This window comes from Vombatus ursinus, unplaced genomic scaffold (assembly GCF_900497805.2).
Source record: "Vombatus ursinus unplaced genomic scaffold, bare-nosed wombat genome assembly UNPS02012515.1, whole genome shotgun sequence".
Lineage (NCBI taxonomy): Eukaryota > Metazoa > Chordata > Mammalia > Diprotodontia > Vombatidae > Vombatus > Vombatus ursinus.
The window spans coordinates 21,940-47,469 of NW_020952293.1; the positions used below are offsets into that span (position 1 = coordinate 21,940).

General features: G+C 42.5%; 1 protein-coding gene across 1 annotated transcript; it reads right to left on the reverse strand.

Moving 5' to 3' along the window:
* Window positions 1-23,074, reverse strand: LOC114039952 (WAP four-disulfide core domain protein 8-like; the record flags this gene model as incomplete). The annotated part of the gene is made up of 8 exons (XM_027857908.1): window positions 23,041-23,074; window positions 22,375-22,475; window positions 22,223-22,314; window positions 11,835-11,935; window positions 3,197-3,346; window positions 2,162-2,329; window positions 931-1,071; window positions 1-129 (listed from the first exon to the last, which is right to left on the reverse strand). Coding segments are annotated over exons 1-8 (916 nt in total), but the record flags the coding sequence as incomplete, so codon positions are not given.
* Window positions 23,075-25,530: the final 2,456 nt, after the last annotated feature.

Genomic DNA, 25,530 nt, shown 5'->3' on the forward strand with positions numbered 1-25,530 from the left:
TTTTAATGCACATCAAACCACAATCAGAACAGCACTTTTCGTTCCATTCACAGTCTCTGTCTCTCTGACACAGGGGTTTCTTAATTGCCTTGCAAGAGGATGGCTGAGGCGGACAGTCCCAGGGCTTAACTGTATAGCAACACAAGAAAGCAGACAACTCCATGACTTAGGCCTAGAACTTAGCTCTCAGTGGTCTTAACCAGTGCTCAGGCTTTCACCTTTAATAGTCAACCAGTTGACATAATTACCTAAAAAAAGATATTTATTGTAATGGCATCATAGGAATAATAGCTACAAAACATTAACCTTATAAACCTGGGGTATACTCTCCCACAAATACACACAGTATAAGTAGGAAGAGTGAGCATATATGTGCTAGCAAAGAAGTACACACTTAGGGAATATATATGTCAAGGTGACTCTGGCCTCTGATGTTGCAGAATCCTGATATCCTGCCTCTTCTTACGTCCTCACTGGGTATGGTGTCTCTGCTAAGAATGTCTCTATGGTCCTACTCCTCTATGCAACTCAATTTCTGACTGCCAAGACTAATTCTTACTTAAATCCATGGCTGGCTCTCTTCTTTGCTGCCAGGGGTCACACTTCTTGTAGCAGCATTAATTAACCTTTGATTAAGCCTGGAGGAATTAGAGGGTGGCTAGTCATTGGCTCCAAAAGTTTGGCTAGTCCCCTGGTGACTCTTTAAACCAAATTGAGACAATCTCTAAACATCAGAGATCTTGAGTTCTAGTGTCCTCATCAGTAAAATGAGGCTAGTTGTTCTCCCTTAGCTCTAAGATGAGATACTGTTTGTGACCAACTTGTATAGCTGGGAATCTTTGCTCAGGGCCAGCTTTGATGCCCCAAATCTCTAATTCTGGTCATGTGTCTAGTCAGCTTTGAGGCACAAATTCTCCCTCCAGATCTCACCTTTCCAGGGTGGGGTACACACCAAACCACAGCTAGAATCACAGCATTTGTATGTCTCAGGACACTCTGGGTCTTTATGACAGGGCGCAGAACAGTTGCTAATGCCTTTGAAGGGGAAGGGTGGACAAAATCCTTTCCTGACTGGAAGAGAAGACACAGGCACTCCCCATTAGATGCAGCCACCCCTGCTTTCCACCAAAATTTATTTCACCAGAATAATATCCCCCTCTTCCTTCAAAGCATGGCCCCAAGCCTTCTCCAGGACACTTTCCCTCCTTTAATTCACTGATTACTTCTCTATTCTTTTTCTAAGTCCATAGGTATTATTATATGTGATTACAGAAGTCTATATCTTCCATGTCCTTGGTACTCTGCTCCCCATCATGACCACGACCTGGCTCTCAGTACAGTCAGCTAACTAAACCAGTCTTTCCTTCCCTTTCCCATTTACTGGCCCAGTCTGGTTTCTTTCTTTGTTTCTTTTTTAGGCAATTGGGCTTAAATGACTTGCCCAGGGTCACACAGCTAGTAAGTGTCATGTTTGGTCTGAGGCTGGATTTGAACCTAGGTCCTCCTGACTTCAAGGTCAGTGGTCTATCCACTGCGCCACCTAGCTGCCCCCCTAGTCTGGTTTCTAATCTCCCCCAATCCTGTATCACCAATTCAATCCTCATTCCTGGCCTTGCATCTTCCACTGGAGGGAAGGAAAGGACTAAGATAGAACTGTAGCAAACCTTCTCAGGCAGGAGGGATGGCCCAATGGGACCCAGTGTCTGAGGGAGATCCCTTGCCAGAAGTTAAAGTAGCACAGGGAGTCCAGGGTTCTAAACCAAACTCTGCCACTTACAAACTGTATGACCTCAGTCAAATAATTTTCTTCTCTCTGGGCCTCAGCTTTTCCCTTCCACAAAAGAATCAGATTAGACACAGCTAGGCATCAAATAGATTTCAGGTGGTCTGTGAACTTGGGTGGCAAAAAAATTACATCTTCATTTTAGTAACTTGTAGCTGAAATTTAGCACTTCCTTAAGTAATGAATTAAAAAGTGACAGCAACATTAGTCTGAGGTGTTCCTATTCTCCAGACTGCCAAGGTAGCCTGTCATGTAAAAAAGGCTAAGAACTCTTGAACTAGGTGAGCTCTATGGTGTCTTGAAAGATGCAGGCAGACTCCTCCCTTTATCTCCATGCCCAGCCCTTCAGCCCCGAGTCTACCATGCTTGGCATCTCACCTGTCCCACCACAGGTGTCCTCGCAGATTTTCTTGCTGGGAAAATTGTTGACATTCCCGTTGCATCCACTGTAGAAGAAATATTCACAGGTACGTGCCTCTATGCTGTAGAACCAGCGTAAGTGAAAGTCATCACAGTTGCCCACTTCTGGTGACAGGATGCATAAATCTGGGGGGAGGATGGAAAATGAGGGATAAAGAATGGGAGCAGATTCCTTGTTTCTGTGTGCTTGCTATGGCTGCTCAGTCCCAGCCAGGGCTGTGGTACTAGGGCAGGAGAATCTAGAGACTTGAGCTCTGCCACTCCCTACTCCTGTGGTCTCAAGCAAATCCCTTTCCCTCTCCAGGCCTCCATATAAACTGAGGGTTGGTATTAACCTATAGGTTTGTACTCGTCTTTTTCTCTCTTACAGATGTCTCATGGAGATTGGATGGAATAAAAGAGGACCCTTGAAATGAAGCTGAAAATCCTCAGCAAACAGAAGGGGCTATTTGGACCATCCAAAGGGACCTTAGGGGTCATCTAGTTAAATACCTGCATTTTGTAAATGCAGGTGACAATTAGCAGACAACATGGTAAAAGAGAATCTGTTCAGTTTTCAGAGATGAATAGAAAGATGAATAATCATAACAATAATGATTCTAATAACTGCTTATGTTATTAAGAAAATACTTTCATATCCACCATCTCATTGAAGGAGCACAATCCTGACATCACAGACACTGCTGAGCAGTATGGATGGAAGGTTTGCTGACTGTCCAGGATACGGAGTCTGAAAAGAACAGTTGTCCTAGCCCTGGAACTCTCTAGCTCAGCACCCTCAGCCTTTCTGGGACCAGCAGACTGCAAAGTATCCAAGCCTTGCCTTAAGAGGCTGATGACTTTGCACAGCCCTTCCTCACTCAAATCCAATTCACTTGCGAGTCAAGACATCACCCTCCTGATATCACTGGTTCTCTTCTAGAACGAAGGGTGAGCAACAATAATCTATGAGTAGAAAACCCAGAACAAGTCCTGTTCAGGGCCTTTCTTTACCTGCCTTTGGGTCCAAGCATTTCTTCCCACAGCTGTAATGGCAGCACTTCATGGAATGCTTGCAGTTGAAATCTGTGTGACACTGGCCTTTTTCAACAAAATCACATGTTATATTTTGCCGTGGACATTTTCCTGGCTTCTCACTAGGTCCTTAGGTAGATTAGGGAGAGAAGATTGGATGACCAAAAAGATCAGATTAGATTAGATCAGAACTGGAAGAGATCTTTGAAGAGGCAGTGTGATACAGTGGAACAAGCACTGAATTTGGGGTCAGAGGACCTGAGTTCAAATCCTGATTTTTGCCATTTACTGATTGTGTGATGTTGGGAAAATCACTTAGCTCTTCTGGGTCTCAGCTCCCTCACTTATAAAATGAAAGGGTTGGATGATATGACTCATAAGGTACCTTCAAGCTCTAGATCCATGATCTTATGAACACAGAATGTCAGAGCTGTCAGGAATCTTAGAACCCAGATTTGTCAGGACTAGAATAAGAGACATAGAGAATGAATACTAGAAATGGAGGTGGGGAAGGACAATCCCCTTGCCTTCCCCCAAGAACCACCTAGTTGGATCCTGGGGAGTTTTGAGGCACTTTGTTTCTTTCTTTCAGAGGTGTCAGCCCATTCTGGGTGGCTTAGGAGAGTGCTCCTGAGAGGAGGGGCTGGGTGGAGAAGAAAGGAGCATTAGACTGTAGCCTCCCTGAGGCCAGGGACTGTCTTTTGCCTCTTTTTGTATCCCAGCATTTAGCACAGTACCCGGCACGTGCTCAGTGCTTAGTAAATGATTGATCGAGGTGCTTCAGCCCAAGACAGAATTCTTGCTCTTATATCTGGTCCTGGACCACCCAGCGGTCCAAGCACCAACAAGAGCTGTTGTCAACCTCTCAAACCATGGGACCCCCCTGGCCTGGGATGAGAAGAATTGGAATAAAGGTCCCTTGGAGGCATAAAAATAATAACAACAACCCATATTTCTATTGTATTTTTTATTTCCTCCCAATAACTTGGCAAGGTCAGCGCAGGAAATCCTGGTCCCATTTTGCAGATGAGAAAACTGACACTCATAGAAGTTAGTGGTGTTGGCCTACATCACGCTTCTAGTAAGAGACAAAGCTGGGAAACAACCCATTCTTCTAATCTCAAACCCAGAGCTTTCCCCTTTGGACCACGACATCTTGCCTCTATTTCCCCATCCCTTCATATTGCTTAGGAACTTCTGTTCCAGATTCCCTTGCCCCCAGGATGAATTAGCAACTTGATGCTAAATTGGGGAACATGCACTCCAAGTCAAGAAGCCAGAAGCACAGTGTAGCAAAAAGAGCCCAGTCCTGGGGACAAGGACACTTGGGTTGGGGTCCCTGTCGGGCTCCTCACCAACTATATTGAGTCACTGGCTAGCTCTGGGCCTCAGTTTCTTCATCTGTTAAAATGAGTGAGTTGAACTTAGTGATGCCCAAGTTCTATTCTTTCTTTTATCATTTCTACCTTCACAATATCTATCACATGCCCATCCCCTCCTCTCCGTGTAATAATAATGATAATGGTAAAAATAATAGCTAGTATTCATATGGCACTTTAAAGTGTGCAAAGGGCTTTACAAATGTTAACTCACTGATGCATGTTAACTATTATTATGCTGCCACAGGACTCTCAACACCTTTCCTTTGGATTATTTCAATAGCCTTCTAACTAGTCTACCTGCCTCAAACCTCTCCCTCCTCCAATCCATCCTCCACTCAGTTGCCAAGGGGATTTTTCTAAAGCACAAGTCTGACTCTGCCACGGTCTTCCCTAACCTGCAGGAGCTCCAGTGGTTCCCTATTACCACCAGGATTAAATAAAAAAACTTCTGTTTAAGACTTCTCACATCTGGCTACTGTCTACCTTTGCAATCTTCTTTTTATCCCCCTCCATTAACTTTCTTTTCTTTTTCAAATTTCATTTATTAATTTTTGGCTAGGCAATGGGGTTAAGTGACTTTCCTAGGGTCACACAGCTAGTAAGTGTTACGTTGCTGAGGCTGGATTTGAACTCAGGTCCTCCTGAATCCAGGGCTGGTGCTCTATGCACTGTGCCACCTAGCTGTCTCTCCATGAACTTTCTAATCCAACTACTATCCTACTTACAGTTTCTCAAACTGGACAATTCATCTCTTCTCTTCTTGCTTTTTCCCTGGCTCTCCCCCATGCCTTGGAATGTTCTTCTACTTCATATCTGCCTCTGGCTCCCCTGGCTTCCGTGAAGACTTGGCTCCAATCCTAAATTCTTCAAAGGACCCTTTCCCAGGTCTCTCTTCACCCCTCTTCTTCTGCCCACTGTTAAGACCTTCTCTTTTCAGGTTACCTTCATATATTCTGAATATATCTTGTATATAACTGGATATTTATATTTTGACTCCCCTGTTAGAATGCAGATGCCCTGAGGGCAAGGATTGTGGAGTTTTATGTTTATTTTTCCTCTCTTTGTAGCTCCAGTTCTTATCCCAGTGCCTTACACATAGAAAACATTTAATGAATGATTATTGACTGACTGGCATTCTGTTAATATTCTGTGAGTTACAGATGGGAGTCCTGGCTTCAAAAGATAGGTTCTTTCTTGAATTCTGGGACTTTTAGTAGATGGGGCCATCCCAGATGCCCCATATCCACCCACCTGGGTCGGAAAACTTGAAACACCTACAAACATCACACATTTTGTGTTCTCTCCCCATTCCCTCCTACATCTAAAAGGGAACTGTTTTTATAGGGTGCAATTTCAGAAGCCCCAGGAAGTTCCCAATAATCACTCAAATCCTTTCCACCAACTGGCTGACCTAAAATCCTACTATTTTAACTTAACCTCTAGCTGAAGACCTAATCTTTGTACAAAAGCAAAGAGCCCTGAAAATGGTTCCCCTCTATGCTGTTCTCAATCATTGATGCTTTAGTGTGAATAAAGTCTCTGAGAGCAGATGTGATGAGTTCTGATGGAAGGAAAGGAAAGATGGAGAGAGCCCTAGGGCAAGACAGTATCCCCAAGGAGGGAAAAGAGCACAGAGGGTAGAAATCAGCAATGGCAACTCTAATTTTTCCATTTGCAAAGTACTTTTCTCAAGGGTGAAGTCAAAATGGTAGAGGAAGGGGTAGCAACTTTGCCTCAGTTCCCTCTTCTACAACAACCTAGAAAATGCACCAGACCTAATTCTTAGTGAGGTAGTCAAGCAAAAGTCACCATAAATTATTTTTTCTAGGACTAAGGGCAGCTTAGGAAGACAGAAAGAGAGGTTTGTGGACACTGGGGTGGGGGACAGCTAGGAGCACAGCACAGAAGCTAAAGCAACATTGGGCTCTGGTGACGGCAGCAGCAGTAGGGAGCAACCCAGCACTCAGTGATGGCAAGGGGACCAAGCACCTGGGCAGAAAGAGATCCCAGGGGATCCCTGTACTATCACTGGAAGCAGGAATAAGTGTCATCTGGCAGCTCTGTTTCCAATTACTCAGTTCTGGGACACAATTTCAAGCTGGAGAGGAGAGGTCATGGTCACAAAAGGATCAAAGGCTTTGGCTGTATAAGGAGCAGACCAGGAGGGTACAGAACAGACCACTTCCTGGATCAAACCAGATTGAAGCACTAAAAAACTTACAGGCACCCAGACTGAACTGTGAAAATAACTGAAGGACATAAAAGGCAGCTCAGGCCAGACATTTCCTCATGAGTGAGCAGAACCCAACTCTAACAAAAAGTCCAAAGTCAAGAAATAGGCTGGACTCATGAACAAACAACAAAAAAAGTACCTGCCCATGAAAAGCTTAGTTACAACAACAAAAAAAGTACCTGACCATAAAAAGTTATAGTTACAGGGAAACTCAAGTCAAGAACTCAAAAGAAGACAATACTTGAAAATATCTATAAGTAAAGCCTGAAAGAAAAATGCAGATTGGACACACATCCAACAAGAATTCTTAGAAAAGCTAAAGAAAATAATTTTTTAAAATAGCAATTTTTAAAAAATTAAATGAGAAAAGTAGAGGGAACATTGGAAAAAGAAATTAGGGCAATTCAAGAAAAGTGTGGAAAGAGAATTAACAGCTTTGTAAAAGAGGCCCAAAAATATTGAAGGAAATAACTTTTTAAAAATCAGAATTGGACAAATGATTTTTTAAAAAAGTACAAAATCTAACTAAAGAAAATAGTTTCTTAAAAATTAGAACTAGTTAAATGGAAATTAGCGACTTCACAAGACATCAAGAAACAATAAAACAAAGTCAAAGGGCTGAAAAAAGAACATATGAAATATCTCATAGAAAAATAACTGGAAAAATCTGGAAAATAGATTGAGGAGAGATAACTTTAAAATTATTGATAAAGTTGATAAAAATATTGATAAAAATACTATGAATTTCATGAACAAAAACAGAGCCTGGACATTGTTTTTCAAGAAATTATAAAGGAAAATGGCCCAGATATCTTAGAATCAGAAGGCAAAGCAGATATTGAAAGAATCTGATCACTTCCTGAAAGAAATTCCAAAATGAAAACTGAAGAAATATTATGACCTAAATCCAGAACTCCCAGGTAAAGGAGAAAAGGTTGAAAGCAGCCAGAAAGAAATAATCTAAATACCTTGGAGCCACAGTCAGGATCACACAAGATTTAGTGACTACCACTCTAAAGAAGTGAGGACTTGGAAATATGATATTCCAGAAGGCATAGAACAACCTACCCAGTAAATTAAAGTATAATCCTGCAGGGGAAAAATGGATATTTAATGAAACAGAAGGCTTTAAAGCATTCTTTATGAAAAGACCAGAATTGAGTAGAAATTTTGACATTCAAACACAAGTCTCATGAGAATCATAAAAAGGTAAACATGAGTGAGAAATCATAAAGGACTAAACAAGGTTAAACTGTTTACATTCCTATATGGGAAGAGGATGCATGTAGAAACTAAGAACTTTGTCATCACTAGGGCAGTTAGAGAGAGTCTTCTTAGAGTGCATGGTCATGAGTCTATTATGTTGGGATGATCTCAAATGAATAATGGAAGGGTGAGAAAGAGGGATGAACTGGGAGAAGGTGGAAGGAAGAAGAATGGGGAAAGTATCTTACATAAATGAGGTGCACAAAGAAGAGTTTACACCATGGATGGGAGAATGGAGGATGGGAGCAGGCAATACTTGAACTTCACTCTCATTTGAACTGGTTCAAAGAGGGAAGAATAAATGCACACACAGTTGGGTAGAGAATTTCCTTTTATGCAGTAAGGAGGTAGGAGGGAAAGGGGCTCAGAGGAAGGATGGGGATTAAGAAACAGGGTAAAGTAAGGGAGGCAGTGGTCAAAGCAAAATAGGTTCTTGAGGAGGGGACAGGATAAAAAAGAGAAGGTTAAATATAAAATAACAGGATGGAGGAGAATACACTGCTAGCACTCATATTTGTGAATATAAATGGGATGAACTCACTTATAAAATGGAAGAGAATAATAGAATGGATTAGAAAGCCAATAACGTGTTGTTTACATGAAACACACTTGAAATAGAAAAGTACACACAGAGTTAAAATAAGGAGCTGGAGTAGAATCTATTACGCTTCATCTGAAGTAAAAAAAAAAAAAGGTAGGGGTATAAATTATGATCTCAGACAAAGCAAAAGCAAAAATAAACCTAATAAAAAGATAATCAGGGAAACTACATTTTGCTTAAAGATACCACAGACCACAAATTAATATCAATATTGATAGCAACCAATTTTTTAAAGGAAAAGCTGAATGAGTTACAGAAAGAAATGAGCAGTAAAACTATACTAGTGGGGGGCCTCAATTTATTCCTCTCATACCCAGGTAAATCTAACCATAAAAACCATAAAAAATATTCTGGAGAATATTGAAGGGAAAAGAAAGGAGTATACCTATTTTTCAACTGTACATGGCACCTATACAAAAATTAACCAAGTATTAGGACATAAAAATCTCACAAACAAATTCAGAAGAGCAAAAAATATTAAATGCGTCTTTTTCTGACCATAATGCAATAAAATTGCATTTGATAAAGTGTCTTTGACCCTTAATATGTGAACATAATTACAAAACACTTCATGCAAATAAAGATATTTAAATAACTGGAGAAATATTAATCCTCATAGCTGGGCCAAACCACTATAGTAAAATGACAGTATTGCCTAAATTAATTTACTTATTCAGTGTCATGCCAGTCAAACTACCAGAGAATTATTTTATAGAGCTAGAAAAAATAATAACAAAATTCTTCTGGAGGAACAAAAGGCCAAGAATATCAAAGGAATCAGTGGAAAAAATGTTAATAAAGGGGACCTACCAGTATCAGATCTCAAACTATGCTACAAAATTTAATATTAACTATCTATTATATTATGTACTATAAAATTTAATTCAATGATACTATAAATATAAAATAATCAAAACAATTTGGTACTGGATAAGAAAAATAGTAGCTGATCAATGGAACAGATTAGTACACAATATAAAGCAACAAATGAGCACATTAACTGAATGTTTGATAAATCTAAATTCCAGCTTCTGGGCAAGAACTCACTGTTTGACAAAAACTTCTGGGAAAACTGAAAAGTAATCTGTCAGAAAATAAACATAGACCAACATTCACATCATATACCAAGATAAGTCAAAATGGTTACATGATTTAGCTATAAAGGATGATATCATAAGGAAATTACTGGAGTATGGAAGAAATTACTTGTCAGTTCTATGGTTAGGGGAAGAGTTCATGATGAAAGAAGAGATAGAGAGGTTCACAGAAAGTAAAATAGCTAATAAAGTTTTTGCACATATAAAACCAATGCAGTTAAAATGAGAAGAAAAGCAGGAAACTAGGGAAACATCTTCAGAGCACATTTCTCTGATAAAGGTCTCATGTCTCAAATATATAGGGAATTGAGCCAAATTTATAAGAATAAGAACCATTCCCCTATTGATAAATGGTCAAGAGATATAAATAAGCAGTTTTAATAAGAAGAAATCAAAGTAATCAACAGTCATACAAAAATTCTCTAAATCACGAATAATTGAAGAAATGCAAATTAAAATAACTCTGAGGTACCACCTCACTCCCATAATATTGGTTAAGATGATAGAAAAGAGAAACGACAATTCCTGGAGGGAATGTGGGAAAATAGGGACAATAACGAACTGTTGGTGAAGCTGTGAACAAGTACAACCATTATGGAGAGCAATTGGAACTATGCCAAAAAATCTAGAAAAACGTTGCATGCCTTTTGACTTAACAATATCAGTACTAGGTCTACACCCCAAAGAGATTAAATAAAAAAGGGAAAGGACTCATGTGTATAAAAATATTTACAGTACTTTTTGTGATGGCAAAGAATTGGAAACTGAGAAAATGCCCATCAACTGGGGAATGACTATATGGGTTATGATATGTGAATGTGATGGAAAAGTATTGTGTTATAAGAATGATGAAGGGTATTATTTCAGAAAAACCTAGGAGGACTTGAATGAACCAATATAAAGTAAAGTGAGCAGAATCAGGAGAACAATTTACACAGTAACAGAAATATTGTGAAGATAATCAACTGTGGGAGATTTAGTAACTCTGATCAATACACTAACAGGGGAGACAACATGCAAACAACTACATATAAATGAGATATAAACAGGATAGAGGAAGGCAATCTCATAGGAGAAAGCACTAACTGCTTAGGACTAGTGGAGGCAGGAAAAACCTTCTTTGACAAAAGGTAGGATTTTGACCTGAGTCTTGAAGTAAGTCAGAGAAACCAGGAGAGCTGAGGAGAGAGAGTATTTCAAGCATGGGGGAAAGCCAGTGCAAATGTAAGAAGTTGAGAGATAGGGTACAGACATGGTGGGAGAGCCTGCTTCCATGGTTTACCCCCATAGAGACCATCATCAGGGCCTCTTAGGAACTTAAGGGTAGCTAGGCGGCAAAGTGGATAGAGCATTGGGACTGGAGTCAGGAAGACCTGAGTTCTACTAGCTGTGTGGCCCTTAAACTCTGTTTGCCTCAGTTTCCTCATTTGAAAAATGAGGATAATAAGAGGGTTCCCATGAGGACGAGATGAGATATATGTAAAGCCTTTGGTACAGTGCCTACTAGATAGTAGCTGCTATATAAATGCTTATTCCCTTCCTTTGCCATTCCCCTTCTAGAGGAATGGAATGCAACTGTCCTGTGGGTCTCTCTGGGTGGTAGGTTACCTTCTCTTGGCAGTGGGGAGGTCCTGTGTCACTCTTGCTCTCCCTGGTTTGGGTATTCTTTTGTCTCAAATGTGCTTCACCATACCACCCTCCCTCCAATTTTCACTGGATGAAATTCTACCTAGTTGTGACTCTGATTCTAAGAATCAGACTCAAGCCTTCTGATGTTTGACCTGGGCAGTAACAACCTTTCCCCTCAGATTTCATTTAGTCCTTTATCATTTGTCATATATATGGTGTATCACATTTCTCTGTTGATGTCCCTTCATAGTCTGTGGGCCTTAGTGGCCATCTACCCTGTCCATGAGCAAGTCCTCTACCTGTAATTCTCAGCCACAGGCCAGTCCTCAACCCACACCCAAGGTGACTTGCCCCTGGGAAATGTCATCAGGACAGTACAGAGGGTGAGCATTGTCTTCCTTGCGCCTACTTGTTGGTCTCTTAAAGGTCAAAGTAGACATCAATTCCAAGGCGAGAATGAGGATCAGGAAGATGGTGATGATAGACCTCCAAATCCATGTGCAGCTGGGACTGAGGATAAAGCAGAGAGAAGAGAGTTAGGAAGAGACTCAAGCCTGTGAAAATGTCCTGAAGGCAAGAATTGTATGTGCATATGACTTATTGTGGGTATATGGTGACTGTCTGTTACTGTGTGTGGTAAGGGGACAGCCTGCTATAGTGAAAAGAGCAAAGAATTTAAAGTCAGAGGTCCTGGGTTCTTCTGACTGCTACTTATGATTTTTGTGGCATTGGGAAAGTTACTTAACCACTCTAGGTCTTTTCTTCTTCATCTGCAAAATGGGCTGATCTCTAACGTCCCTTCCAGCTCTGATATTCTCTGATCCTATAAAAAATAAGACTAATAGTATTGGGGAACAGTGATCCTCAATGTTTGGTGAGGGAGGGACCAGGTGTGAATTGGAAGAGGAATGAGATTTAGGTGGGCCTAGGGAGAGGAGGAACAAAGCCTGAGGCATCTAGCCATGGTGCTGAATCAGGACCACAGGCTCTGTGTATTTCTGTAAGGATACTAAGACTTGGAAGATGTGATGACCCCTCTCCATTACCTTTAGAATAAAATAGAATAAAATATTAGTGATTCAACCTGGCATTCAAAGCCCTCAGTCATGTGGCCTTTGCCTGCCTTTTTAGTCTCGTTTCCTATTAGTCTCCTTCATGAATCCAAAGTTCCAGCCATACTGCTGACTTTATCCTTTGCCTCCTACCCCTATGAATTAATGCAAGCCTCCTCCCTTGCCTGGAATGCACTCCCTCCTTTTGTCTTTTAGATGAGACCCTTCTCTTCCTTCCAGGCCCAACCTGGTGCCACTTATCTCGTTTTTTCCCCAGTCTCTTATCCCATTTTGTTTGACAGTATCCTATGCTCATGGGGAAGATGGGGTGGGACTGCATTTCTGCTTTTATTTTTATAGCAAACTCCCTCTATCAATGGTTTTGTGATTCATAGTTATTTGGAATGCTGAAAGGTTAAGTACAAAGGATCACTGATTTATAGATGTTAGAGAACTTACAGGTCATCTAGTTCAGTTACTTCCCAAGGATCACAAAATCAGCCCATGTCAGAGGCAAGATTTGAACCCAGGTCTTCCTAATTCTAAGACCATCCCTCTATCCACTCTTCACTCTGCCTTCTAACTTGAATCATGATTATTTGTGAGCATTTTGTATACATATTTGTGGACATTGTCTTATCTTCAACTAGAGTGCATGCTCCTTGGGGGCAGGGACTGGGTCATTTTTTTTTAAAGCTTTGTATCCCCCAAGAGCCTAGCATGGAGCCTTGTATACTGTAGCCTAGCACAGTGATCTATGAACAAAATGTTACTAATAAAATATTTATTGCAATGCATTGCATAACAGTCACTGCAAAATTTTAATTCAGGCTATCCCCTGCTAGTAATAACAACAACATCACATTTATATCATATTTAAGGTCTACAAGTTGATTTTTCCAAGATAATCCTGTGAAGTGGGGGAATAACAGCAATAATGATGATGATAATAATTATTATGAGTATTATAATTTTGATTGAACCTATGATTTCATCAAAGTAGAGTGCTCTTGGTGAGGAAGTTCCATTACCAATAAAAGCAACATCTTCTCTGCAATAGAGTCTTAGAGAGTTGTCTGTGAAATTATTATCATCCATATTTTACAGATAAGGAATCTATGATTTTACAAAGGTAAGTGGTTTGCAGATTCACTCAGTGAGTAAATGTCCTAGATGGCATTTTAACTCAGGTCTCAAATCTTTGAACTTTGTGGCTCTAATTCTTTGTCCTAGAAATTGCTATCATTTTACCTTGTTTTCCTTTAAGTATTAGTAAAAATCCTATTGTGTAACCCAATCCCCATCTTGGGCACACTAAATGGAAGAAAGGGAAGCCTGAACTGAACCCGAAGAAATTATAGACTTGGAGCTGAAAGGGACTGTGGACGTCCCTTAGTGGAAGCCCATGCTTCGTTCCTCTCCTGACTGGGCTTATGACTCTCTTTGGGCTCAGCTTCTAACTCTTCTAACTCCATGGCCCCACTGACTTCTCACACTGGAACATCCCTTTGACACCCTGGCCCCCTTCTCCAATTGGGGAGTTTCTTCAAAGGCTTCCATTTTGGGGATAGACGTACACTGGCCATGCTCCATTCTTCTCCCAGCTATATTTCTGACTCTCCAGAGTCTCACCATGGCCCTGCTCCAGTTCATTCTCTACCTTATCTCCCCCTTTTAGTTCCCTTTTTTGTGCTATCTTCCTGCATTAGAAAGCAAGCTTCTTGAGGGCAGCCACTGGACTTCTTTGCTTGTATCTCTAGCATTTAGGTGGTACCTGGAACATAGTAAGGACTTCATAAATGATTGTTCCCTGCTTGTGCACCCCCATTTTACAGAGGAAATTGAGTCCAGAGAAGTTCAGTGATTTGCTCAAAGTCATAGTTAGGAAGAAGCAGAGCTGGATTTGAAACCCAGGACCCCTTGCTTCAAATACAACATTCTAGGCACTGGACTACATCCTTTCATCCCTGAGAGCAATATTTCAGTTGATGGCAGTAAGAGAAATCAATGTATCAATTACTCATTTATTAAGTGCCTACTATATGTCAGGCTCCCTACTAGGTGTAGGGATGAAAAGTTGTCGTTCAGTCATGTTTGATTCTTTGTGATCCCATTGGGGATTTTATTGGCAAAGATACTGGAGTTTGCCATTTCCTTCTCTAGCTCATTTTATAGATGAGAGAGCTGACGCAAACAGAGTTAAGTGACTTGCCCAGGGTCACACAGCTAGTAAGTATCTGAGGCCAGATTTGAATTCAGAAAGATGAGTTCTGACTTTAGGCCTAGCAGGCTATCCACTGTGCCACCGAGTTGCTTTGGGGAATAAAAAGACAAAGGTGAAAAAGTGCCTGCCTTCAAGGAGCTTACCATCAAGCCAGGAACATCAATGTACAAATATAGGTATATACACAAAATAGATACAAGGTCAATTTGGGGGGCTGGCACTAACAGATGGGGGATCAAGAAAAGATGCATAGAAGGTGGTGCTTGAGCTGAATCTTCCAGAAAACTAAGGATTCTAAGAGTTTGAGAAAAACCTTGAGGTGGCTGTGGCCCAGGGACTTGGGGGACCATCCAGAAAAGGAATAGAAAAAGCCCAGAAAATAGGGTCAAAGAACCTGCTGGTTCTGTGACCTAGATGACCTTGGTCAGGTCACTTGACTTCTGTGGCTAACTGTTCTCTTCCACAAAATGAGGAGTTTGCACTGAATGAACTCCAGGGTCCCCTGAAGCATTAAATCCTATGGTCCCAAGGGAGGCAGAGTCAGCTGGGGCTCGATCTGGCAAACTGCCTTCCTCTTTGGGCTGCTTTCCTCTTGAAGCCCTCCCCCTACCTTCTTCCCTCAACAGCCCACACTAAACTCCAAGTCTTCCAGGCCTCAAGGCAGAGATGCTTGGCAGATCACAGACTCTTGCCAAGCACAGGCTGATCTTACGGATCTGCCCCCAGGATTCTGGGGATGTGAGGGCCCCCAACACCACAATGGTAGACAGATCACAGATGATTTAGAGCAGAAACAAATCTTAGAGACCTTCTAGTCCAACCCGAAACTGAGTGAAAGGAGAAATAATTTGGCTAAAATTACCTACCTGGTATCTTTTCTAATTAACCTTGTCAATTAAGGGAAGGGAAAAAGCATTTATTAAACATCAACTGCGTGCCAGGCACTGGACTAAATGCTTTATAAATATTCTATCCTTTGATCCTAACAACAACACTAAGAAGAAGGTGCTATTATAATCTCCATTTTATAATTGAAGAAACTGAGGCAGATAAAGGTTAAATGACTTGCCCAGGGTCACACAGCTAGTTAAGTGTCAGAGCAGATTTGAACTCAGGTCTTTCTGACTCCAGGCCCAGTATCTATCCACTGTACCACCTGTTTCCTTTAGTATAGGGATTATTAACCTTTTTGTGCCCTAGATCCCTTTAGTAGGCTGGTGAAGCTTACAGATTCAGAGGAGAGTCTCAGAATAATTTTAGATGCATAAAATAAAATATGGGAGAGTGCAGAAGGAACCAATTATAATGAAGTAGTTATCAAAACATTTTTTAGAAACTCAAGTTCACAGACCCCAGGGTTAAAACCCTGCTTTAAAGACCTTTGGAATCAGGCCTAGTCTGGAGAAATTAAGCAAATTGTCCAAAGTTACAGAAGGGGTAGATGGCAGAATCAAGATTTGAATCCAGGTTTTCTGACTCCAAACTCAGGGCCCTTCTCATGACACCATATTGCCCCAGATGCTTCTGGGTACTTTCACTTCTCTTAAAGTAGTGGAAAATCCAAATTATCAGGATTGATTGGGCCACCTCCAGAAGGATCCTCCAAAAAATGGCAGAATCAAAACTTTTCTTAGGGGGAGGGGAAATCTTTCCCCAAAAGGTACGTGTCTTTGACCAAAAATGGCAGAATCAATAAAACTTTTTTAGGGGGAGGGGCAATCTTTCCCATGAAGGTACATCTTTGACATGTACCCACTGATTTCCCTTGTCATCTCTCCTGGTGCCACCTGACTTAAGCCCTGCTAATGACCTAATGACCTCATTATTTACAGGGTGTGATTGTTGCCTCCAAATGATTACTCATTCTTTCCCCACCATCCATTCTGCTGTCCATTCAGATCCATCCAGACTCCTCTGTGAGTGACCTGAACTATCTAAGCCTGACTGTTTCCACCTCTTAAGGGTTAGAATTTTCAAAGGGGAGCCTAGGCTTAATGGGCAGCCCAAAGATTGAATATCTAATGGGAAGCCTCTAGGCTCAGCAGAAAGGTAGTTAGGATCTACCCAAACCAAGGGTTGACTAAGGTGAAGGTGGTTACACACCATGGGAATTTCATACTCTGCCGGTGAGTAAAGCAGGTACTCCTTACAGGTCCAAGGCAACTTCTATAGCTGAAAGAAAAATCTCATCCTAGATTTCCTTTCCTCTGTTGGCTCAGGTTGCCAGTGTGGTCCTACCCAAGCTACCTAGACTTGGCTAGGCCTTCTTGGCATCCCCAAAGGAGGACCTATTCAATTTCTCTTTCCTAGAATACAGAATACCAGAATTAGTTCTGGTGCTGCCCTTGTACCATAGAGCATACAGTGTTCAAGTTGAATGGAACCATAAAATATAGGATGTCATATAGTCCAATTCCCTCATTTTTACACAAGGGGAAAATGAGGCTTGGAAAGGCTAAGTGACTTGTCCAAGGTCACACAGGCAGTATGTATCAGAGGTAAGGTTTGAATCCATATCTTTTGACCTCAAAGTTAGTTGATATAGTGGATCACTGGGCCTAGAATCAGGAAAATTTGAGTTCAAACCAAGTCTTAGATACTTACTAGCTATGTGACCTTGGGTAAGTCACTTTACCTGTCTGCCTCAATCTCATCAATTGTTAAATGGGGGTAATAATAGCACCTACCTTCCAGAGTTGTTGTAAGGAGCAAATGAGATAATATTTGTAAAGCACTTGGTACAATGCCTGGCACATAGTAGGTGCTTAGTAAATGCTTTAAAAAAAGAACCCCTGGCATAGAATAAGACCTATTGCCATCACCCTGGGGCTATGAGAACTCTCGATTATCAGTTTCTACCTCTAAGGTCTCTCTAGCTCTAAATCTATGATTTCTGAGATTCTCAAGACTCTTAGCTATAGACAGGTTGCCAATCTGCACTAACAGAAGGAATCTCCACACTGAGAATTCCCTATCCCAATATAATCACAGATCTATCATTCCCCTACACAAAATAATAACACTTCAAAATTCTGTATTTTCATTGGCTGCTGTGTATACTTCCTTCATCAATACATATTGTATTGGGATTCCTCTATATTTGAGTAAGAATCAATCAGTAAGTATTTATTAAGCACCTACTATGTGCCAGGCACTGTGTTAGGAATGCAGCTACAAATACAATGAGTGAAACCATCCCTGGGGAAGATAACAGAGTCTTTATGAATTACTGTTCTCTTCCCCTCTCCTTGTCCCCCCAAATGAATAGCTTGTGAAATAGCTCTTGGCCAGCCATTTGGCAAGGAGTCTTCCTCTTAGCCAAGCTGGTCCCTCAGATAATAACTGAGCCCACTCTAGAATACCTTTTTTTTTTTTTTTTTTTACTTTTTGGTGAGGCAATTGGGTTTAAGTGACTTGCCCAAGGTCACACAGCTAGTAAGTGTCAATTGTCTGAGGCCAGGTTTGAACTCAGGTCCTCCTGACTCTAAGGCTGGAGCTTTATCCACTGCGCCACCTAGCTGCCCCCCTAGAATACCTTTTCAACTTGAGTCCCACTACACAGCTTTCAAGAAATCAGGGTCATATCTATGCCATGACAAAGCATCAGAAGAGGTCATTAGTAGAAGAAGAACAGTAACAATCACATTTATATAGTACTTTGCTACCTGATCACAAAGTTTTATTGTTTTATCTATCATTCTAGGTCCTGGGTTCTAGGTCCTGATATCCCTTAGACCTTCAACATTCTATTACTCCAAGATCCCTTCCAGCTCTCAACATTCTAATTTTCTATTTTAAGGACCCTTACAATGGTATGATTTTATGACTGGTTAAGTGGTTCCATTCCCTACCTCTTTGCTCGGTTTCCCCAGATTCCAACAGTCATTGTATGAAGTAGCCAGAAGAGCATCATAGAGGAGGGTCAGACCTGCATGCAGGTGATCTGGAGAGTTGAGGTCCAAGTTACAATCTCTGGACAATGAGTCTTGGGCTCTGCAGAGCAAAGGAACTGGCTCCCAGGTGACTTCACCAACTTCCCATCCCCCCTGCTGAACAATTTGCTTCTACGGCAGTGAACTCACTGTCTGCCCCAGAAGCATGTCTCATTCTGATCTATTTCATCAACATGTGCCAACTGTTCTGCCCAAGTCACTGGACAAGGCAACAGTGAAGGGGCCAGGTGGCATTCATGGAAAGAGTGAAAGCCTCTCTTTGAGATTACAAATACCTAGAGAAGAAGTCACTTCATTCAGCCCTGACTTTAATAACAAAGGCCCATAGCATTTTCCACACATTTGGGAAACAGTAACACTTGAGTGTAAATTGGTTTATTCAAAACTCTTTGAATATAGCCTTTCTAGAGCAGGTCATTTTTATTTGTTGCATAGAAATGAACGGTTAGTTTAGATGTATTAGTGCTGGGTTAATTTAATAAGAAGTTATATTTTTAGAAAAAAAATTTTAAAAAGCAAAAGTAAATAGCAAAGTGTACTTGGGTCAACCACACCCATGGGGAAACCTCTTCATGATTTATACCTTGGGGGAGACAGCTTAGAATGAGAGAGACTCAGCGTTTAATGGTAAATGAATTACTTGTCTTCTTTTCCCCTCAGTTGCCTCAGCTGTAAAAGCAAAGGTTCTCACTAAAGCCCCTGTTTGGTCTTCCACTAAAACCAGTTGTAGTCTTGGGCATGTCACTCCCTTTTGAGGGCCACTTATAAAAGGGGGACAATAGTGCCCCTTCCTAAGGTCATAAGGTTCAGATGAGGTATTTTTGGTCAACTCTGTGGTAGGATAGAGGGATGAAGGTAGGATGTGAGCACTTTTTTTTTTTAAAGGGAAGAGTGTTATGGATTGGGGCAGAAGAGGGAAGAATAATAATAGTTCATGTTTCTATTGCATTTTAAGAACCTGTTTTCTCCAGCAACCATCCTCCTCCATCCACTTTTCACAGAAGAGGAAACAGCTCAGAAAGAGATTTGTCCAGAGTCACACAGCTGGCCAGTGTTTCAGCTAGAATGAGGACACTCAGGATGGAGGAAGAAGTCTTGGGTGAGAATGACCTGCCACTCAACCAAGCTCCAGACTCTAAGCTGTGGGCTTGGGTTGTATGTCTTTGGCAGGGTCCTCTGGGGTTGTACTTCCACAGACCTTCCTGCAGTCCTCCTTATTAGTGTTGCCTTTGCAGTCACTATAGAAAAAGAGGTGGCAAGTGTAGTTAGCTGACAAGTACCGTCAAGGGGTGGAGGTCATGTAGGAACCAAGGTCCAAAGGCAACAAGCATGGATCTGAAGAGAATGGGGCTCAGGAGTCACCAGAGAGAGATGAGTCAGGAGTGGTAAGGGCTGGCCATCCTGGCAACTGCGGGGTGAAACCCTGGAGAAGAAACTTGGGGTTGGGGAAGGACAGGATAGGAAAAAGACACTCCAAGTGGGAGAGGGATGGATATCCTGAGAAAGGGAGAGGAGAGGGGGAGATCCCAAGGCTGAGCAAGAAAAGGGAGAGGAGAAGAGTTCAAGGGGAGAAAGAAAAGGGCCCAGGGATGGGGGAGAAGAGGAGGAAGAGAGCCCAGGGATAAAGAGAAGGAAGGTGGGGTTCGTAAGGCAGCATTTAACTTCCCTTCCCCATTCCCTCATTTTGCTTGGCTCCTGAGTTGGGGATAAATCACTTGACTCTATCTGCTGAATTTCGTAAGTGGGTGCACAGGCCAGATTCTCTGGCCTAGAGTGGAGATACTTGTGCTCCCTTCTTGTCAACAGCCAGGGCCCTTTAAAGTGTCCTAAGAATGAGCCAATACCTGAAAGAAGGTTCAAGAAACAGCCCAATGTGGCTTGTGACTGCTAAAGTGGAAAGGCCCTTGGAACTGAAAAGAATTGATTGAAATAATATTACTAAGCTTGGACAATCTGCTCTCCTGTGATTTCTAATGGTTGGGGAACTGTTTGGAGGCAAGGAAGGAGAGGTGTTTGGTAATGTCTTCTCTTCCATGACTGAAAACAAGCTCTGTTTCTGGGGCCTAGAATCCCATGGGTGGGGAGAAGGGCCAGGGATCTCTGTTCTGGGCCTGAGGGAATGGCCCCAGAAGGGCTGAGCTACCCTCAGTCCTAGGACTATTGAGTTTAAGGTTTTGTTCTTTCAAATATGGTTTAACAGAGTGTTCTGCCTGATCTAATTTAAATCCTGCCTCCAGTGCTTATGTGACCTTGGGTAAGGCTCTTCCCCTCTAAGCCAGCCCCCCCACTCCTATTCACTTGTACTACCTCCTAGGGCTGTTGAAATGACTGGGCTCTGTAATCTTCAAACACTAAGCAAATAGAAGTAAACTTAGGACAGCCAGTCAGAGGACCTATTTCCTGGAGATCCCTTCAGGGTCAATTCTTTACATGGACCATTAGATAGTAGAAGGAAGGGAGATGGCTGCCCAGAGATAGGGTAAGTGGATGTGAGAACCTGCTGTGAGTTGGGGGAGTGGAGAGGGAGGCATGACCCCTTGGGATAAAAGGGCTGGAAATATGGGATGGTAAGGGTGGAGTAATGTTTAGGGGAAGATATCTATTTCACCTCTCTCTTTGCTTTCTCTCTCCCTAGGACTTAGAGCCTTGCCAGCACCTGGATTCAGGCATTTGTAGCCACAGCTGAAATGACAACATGTCATATTTTCTAGGCACTGATTGTCTTCAAAGCAGTCCCGGGAATCCTTGATAGTACATTTAGAATATCTTCCGGGCATATGTCCAGTTTCTGCAGACCTGAGGAAGTTTGGCCACCACCCATCTCCCCTCTCCATACCCAACAACCTCAGGGAACTAACTCTCTTTCATCCATTCCCCTTAGCCCAGAATAAGGTCTCTTTCCCACCTTGGATGTTGACTCTCACTCATCTCAGGGCCCTGAAATGTGATCCTAACCTTCAACTGCTTTCTTTGGGTTAAAACCCAAGGTGATCCAGAATCCAAACTGGAACTAAGCATTGGACTAGTCGGGGATGGGAGGACAGATGCGCAACTACAACTGTTGTGACTTGGGTGGGAACAAATTTGTCAAATCCTTGCCAAGGGATAACCAGTGCTGAGCAGCTTGAACAGGAAAGGGATGGAAGTTTTATATTTGGAGGGTGGGATGGGGCAGGTGAAAGAGTGAGGGAAGAAGACTGGAGATGAGCATGTGCAGAGCATAAAAGGTCTTCCTTCTGGAGTAGAAAGAGAAATGGTAGCCAAGATACCTGGACTTCATGTTCAATTAACTTTGCTAGGCCTCTATGTTCCCATCTGTAAAATGAGAGGATTAGCATTTTTTATTTCTAAGGTCCCTCTGAGCTCTAACATGCTATATTTTAAGTTCTCTTTTTCCTCTGACACTTACAAACTTGACATTAATAATAATAATGATAAAAATAAAACAATTCCAAGTTTATGAGATGGGCCTAGATAACTCTGCAAGCCTTCCTTCCATTGAGTATCCTAATCTCTCTCTTTAACCCCCACAAATTGAAGAGAAAACGAGCCACATTCTTGGGTTTGCCCATCTTTTTGATGTTCTTGTGTATCCACAGGCTCCAACTTCCTCTTCCCCACAATCTCCAACATTTTGCTCAAGATATGGAAGGGACACCCCTGCTCAGGGGAACCAGAAGCCCCAGAAAAAAAGCCCACTTGAGCTACTCTCAGCCCTACCTGGGGAATGGTGCCTGTGGAGCCTGGTAGCTCTCTCCAAGGTGAGGCTGAGGAGGAGGAGGCCAGGAAAGAGGCTGCTGGGTCCTGATGAGGCTGGAAGTCTAGAGCCAGGAACCAGGAAATGACTAGCTGCTGAGGCTATTTGTGAAGCTTGTATAGGATAGGGAGCATTCAACATCCCCTTGCCACAAGCAGCTGTTCTGGAGGTGGGGGCTAGAGGCAAGAGGTGACTCCTGTTTGTCTGAGAACAGACAAATCAGTTACTGCTCAGGCCTTCTCCCACCAGGCCTCGTGCCTAGCATTGGCATCATTGCCAGCTAGCTAGATAAGTCCTTACCATGTGCCACTGTGTTAAGTGCTAGGGATACATATGGAAGGAAACAAGACAATGCTTGCCCTAAAGGAGCTTGTGTTCTAGTGGGGAATCCAATATGTAAAGGAGAGCTGGGGAGGGGGATGTGTAGAGATGACAGAGAAGTGTCATGGTGGCCTAATTCTAGGCAAGATGAGGCAAAAGCTCATGTATGAAAGCCAGAGGATCCAGGGGCAGAGTCCAGGGTTTAGAAGACTGGGGATCAAGGGGAAAGGGAGATGAGGAGGATGGATGGGGACAGTATAGGCAGCATGGAGAAGAGATTGCTAAGCTGTGCTGGTCATGCCACGCACTCTCCTCCTGTAACGAGCAGGCTGCCAGGGTCATACTTACCAGTCTTTGGTGCCCACCCAGATAAACACAGAGATGAGCCGATCAGGAGGTGCCAACACTGGAGCTTTATTCAGAGGCCATCACAGCAAGGCCAAGCAGGAAAGCAAGAGCAAGAGAGCAGGAGCAAGAGAGTGAACGCTCCGATCCCTACTGTCCCTTAAGTACCTTCTTCGTCCCTCCTCCTCAGCCCGCCCACTAGTGACTCGTTGTAGGATCAGTTACCGGAAGGGGATGTCTGGGGTTAGCGCTGCACCTAGGGAGAGGACGTGACAAAGGAAGCTCGTTCTCTGCCATCCCACTCCCACGTGGCACAGCCCCCTGCCTCAGGAGCACATGCTCCGGCTACTTGCCCGTATCCTGTTCCTACCCCAGTTCACCACAACTCCACATGGCACAGCCCCCTGCCTCAGGAGAGTGAGCTCCGGTTACTTCCCCATATCCTGTTCCTACCCCATCTTGCCACAACTCTCACGTGGCAGTAGCCAACATCAGACAATCCCTCACACTAAGCAGTGGGTTCCAGGCAGGGGCCTACAGCGTTGGAATGATTTGTAAACCCTAACCTCAACCCTCCTCTTGTCTTCCCCCATCCTGGGCCGGGCTCTGTGACAGAGTAGAGAGGGTCTGCCCTGGCCTGTTCTTTTCTGACTGTTCTTACTGTCCCTTCTCTGTCTCCTTCTACTGACTGCCCTGTCCTACTAACTGCTGACATTCTCAACCTGAATCCTTGACCATGAGCTCTGCTCTTTCCTTACTCTCTCCCAACTCCTTTACCTTTAGTTAGCCTTTCTGTAGTCTTTTTGTTCAGTCATTTTTTTCAGTCATATCTGACTCTTTATGACTCCTTCATTAGGGGTTTTCTTGACAGAGATACTACAGCGATTTGCCATATTTTTCTCCAGCTCATTTTACAGATGAGGAAACTGAGGCAAACAGGGTTAAGTGACTTGCTCAGGGTCTTTTTACCGGGGCTGTTATGACCCTTCTCATATTCTCATATCTCCTCAAGTATCCCATCACAATCTTCCTACTCACTCTCTTATGTATGTTCCCCCCAAGAAAAATTTAAGCTTCTTAAGATTAGGAATTGGGGGGAAGTTGAGGCTGGTGGATTGCTTGAGCTCAAGAGTTTTGAGTTGCTGTAGGACTAAAGCCAATTAGGTGTCCATGTTAAGTCTGCCAATAATCTGGTGACCTTCAAAGAGCTTCCTGAGCAGGGCCAACCTAACCTGGGTCTGAAAAGGAGCTGGGCAAAGCTCTGGAGTTAATTGGAAGTAGCATTAGACTGTGGTGGCTGCACTTTCAACCAGAGTAAGATAGGGAGGAGAGAGAGAAAAAGAAAGAAAAAGAAACAGAGACACACAGAGAGAAACAGTGAGAGACAGAAAGAGATAGACAGAGACAGAGACACAGAGAGACAGAGAGAAAAACAAATATAAACAGAGACAGAGAGTGATACAGCAAGAGACAAAGAGATAGAGAAAGAGAGACAGTGAGAGAAAAAGAAAGAGAGAAACAGAGACAGAGAGAGAAACAGTGAGAGACAAAGGGACAGACAGAGACAGACACAGACACAGAGAGAAAGAAAAAGAGAGAGAAACAGAGGCAGAGAAACAGTGAGAAACAGAAAAAGACAGAGACAGAGACAGAGACAGAGAGACAGAGAGAGAGAAAAAGAGAGAGAATATTTTTCTTTTCTATATCTATATTCTCAGTGCCTAGTACAATGCTGGGCACACAGAAGATGCTTAATAAATGCTTGTTAATTGATTGAGGGTTAGAATATAAACTATTAGAAATTGAAAGGTCATAGTATCAGTCAGTCAACAAGTATTCATTAAACACTTACAATGTGCCAGGCACTGTGTCAGACTCTGCGGATAAAAAGAAAGGCAAAAAGAGTTCCTGCTCTCAGAGAGCTTACAATCTAGTGGGGGAGACAAACATGAAAATGATTAGATACAGAGAAAATATATACAGAGTAGATGGAAGGTAATATCATAGGGAAGGTATGAGCAGCACAGGGTGGGGTGAAGGACTGGGAAAGTATTGCAGGAGGTAGGTTGTGAGCTGGCTTGAAAGAAGACACGGAAACTAAGGAGTGGAGGGGTATCTAGGGATAAAGGACAACCTGTGCAAAGACACAAGCATGGGAGATGGTATGCCATATGTAAGGAACAGCTAGTGTGGCTGGATCAGAGAATGCACAGAGGGGAGTCAGTCAGTCAGTCAATAAACATTTATTAGGCACCTACTACATGCCGGGAACTATATCAAACACTGGAGATACAAAAAAGGGCACAAAACAGTCCCTGTCCTTGAGGGGTTCCCATTCTAAGGGGGCAGGGAGATGAAATGCAAATAATTATGTGCAAACAAGCTACAGACAAGATAAATTCGAGATACCCATCAAAGCGAAGGCTCTAGAATTCATGAGAACTGGGAAAGAC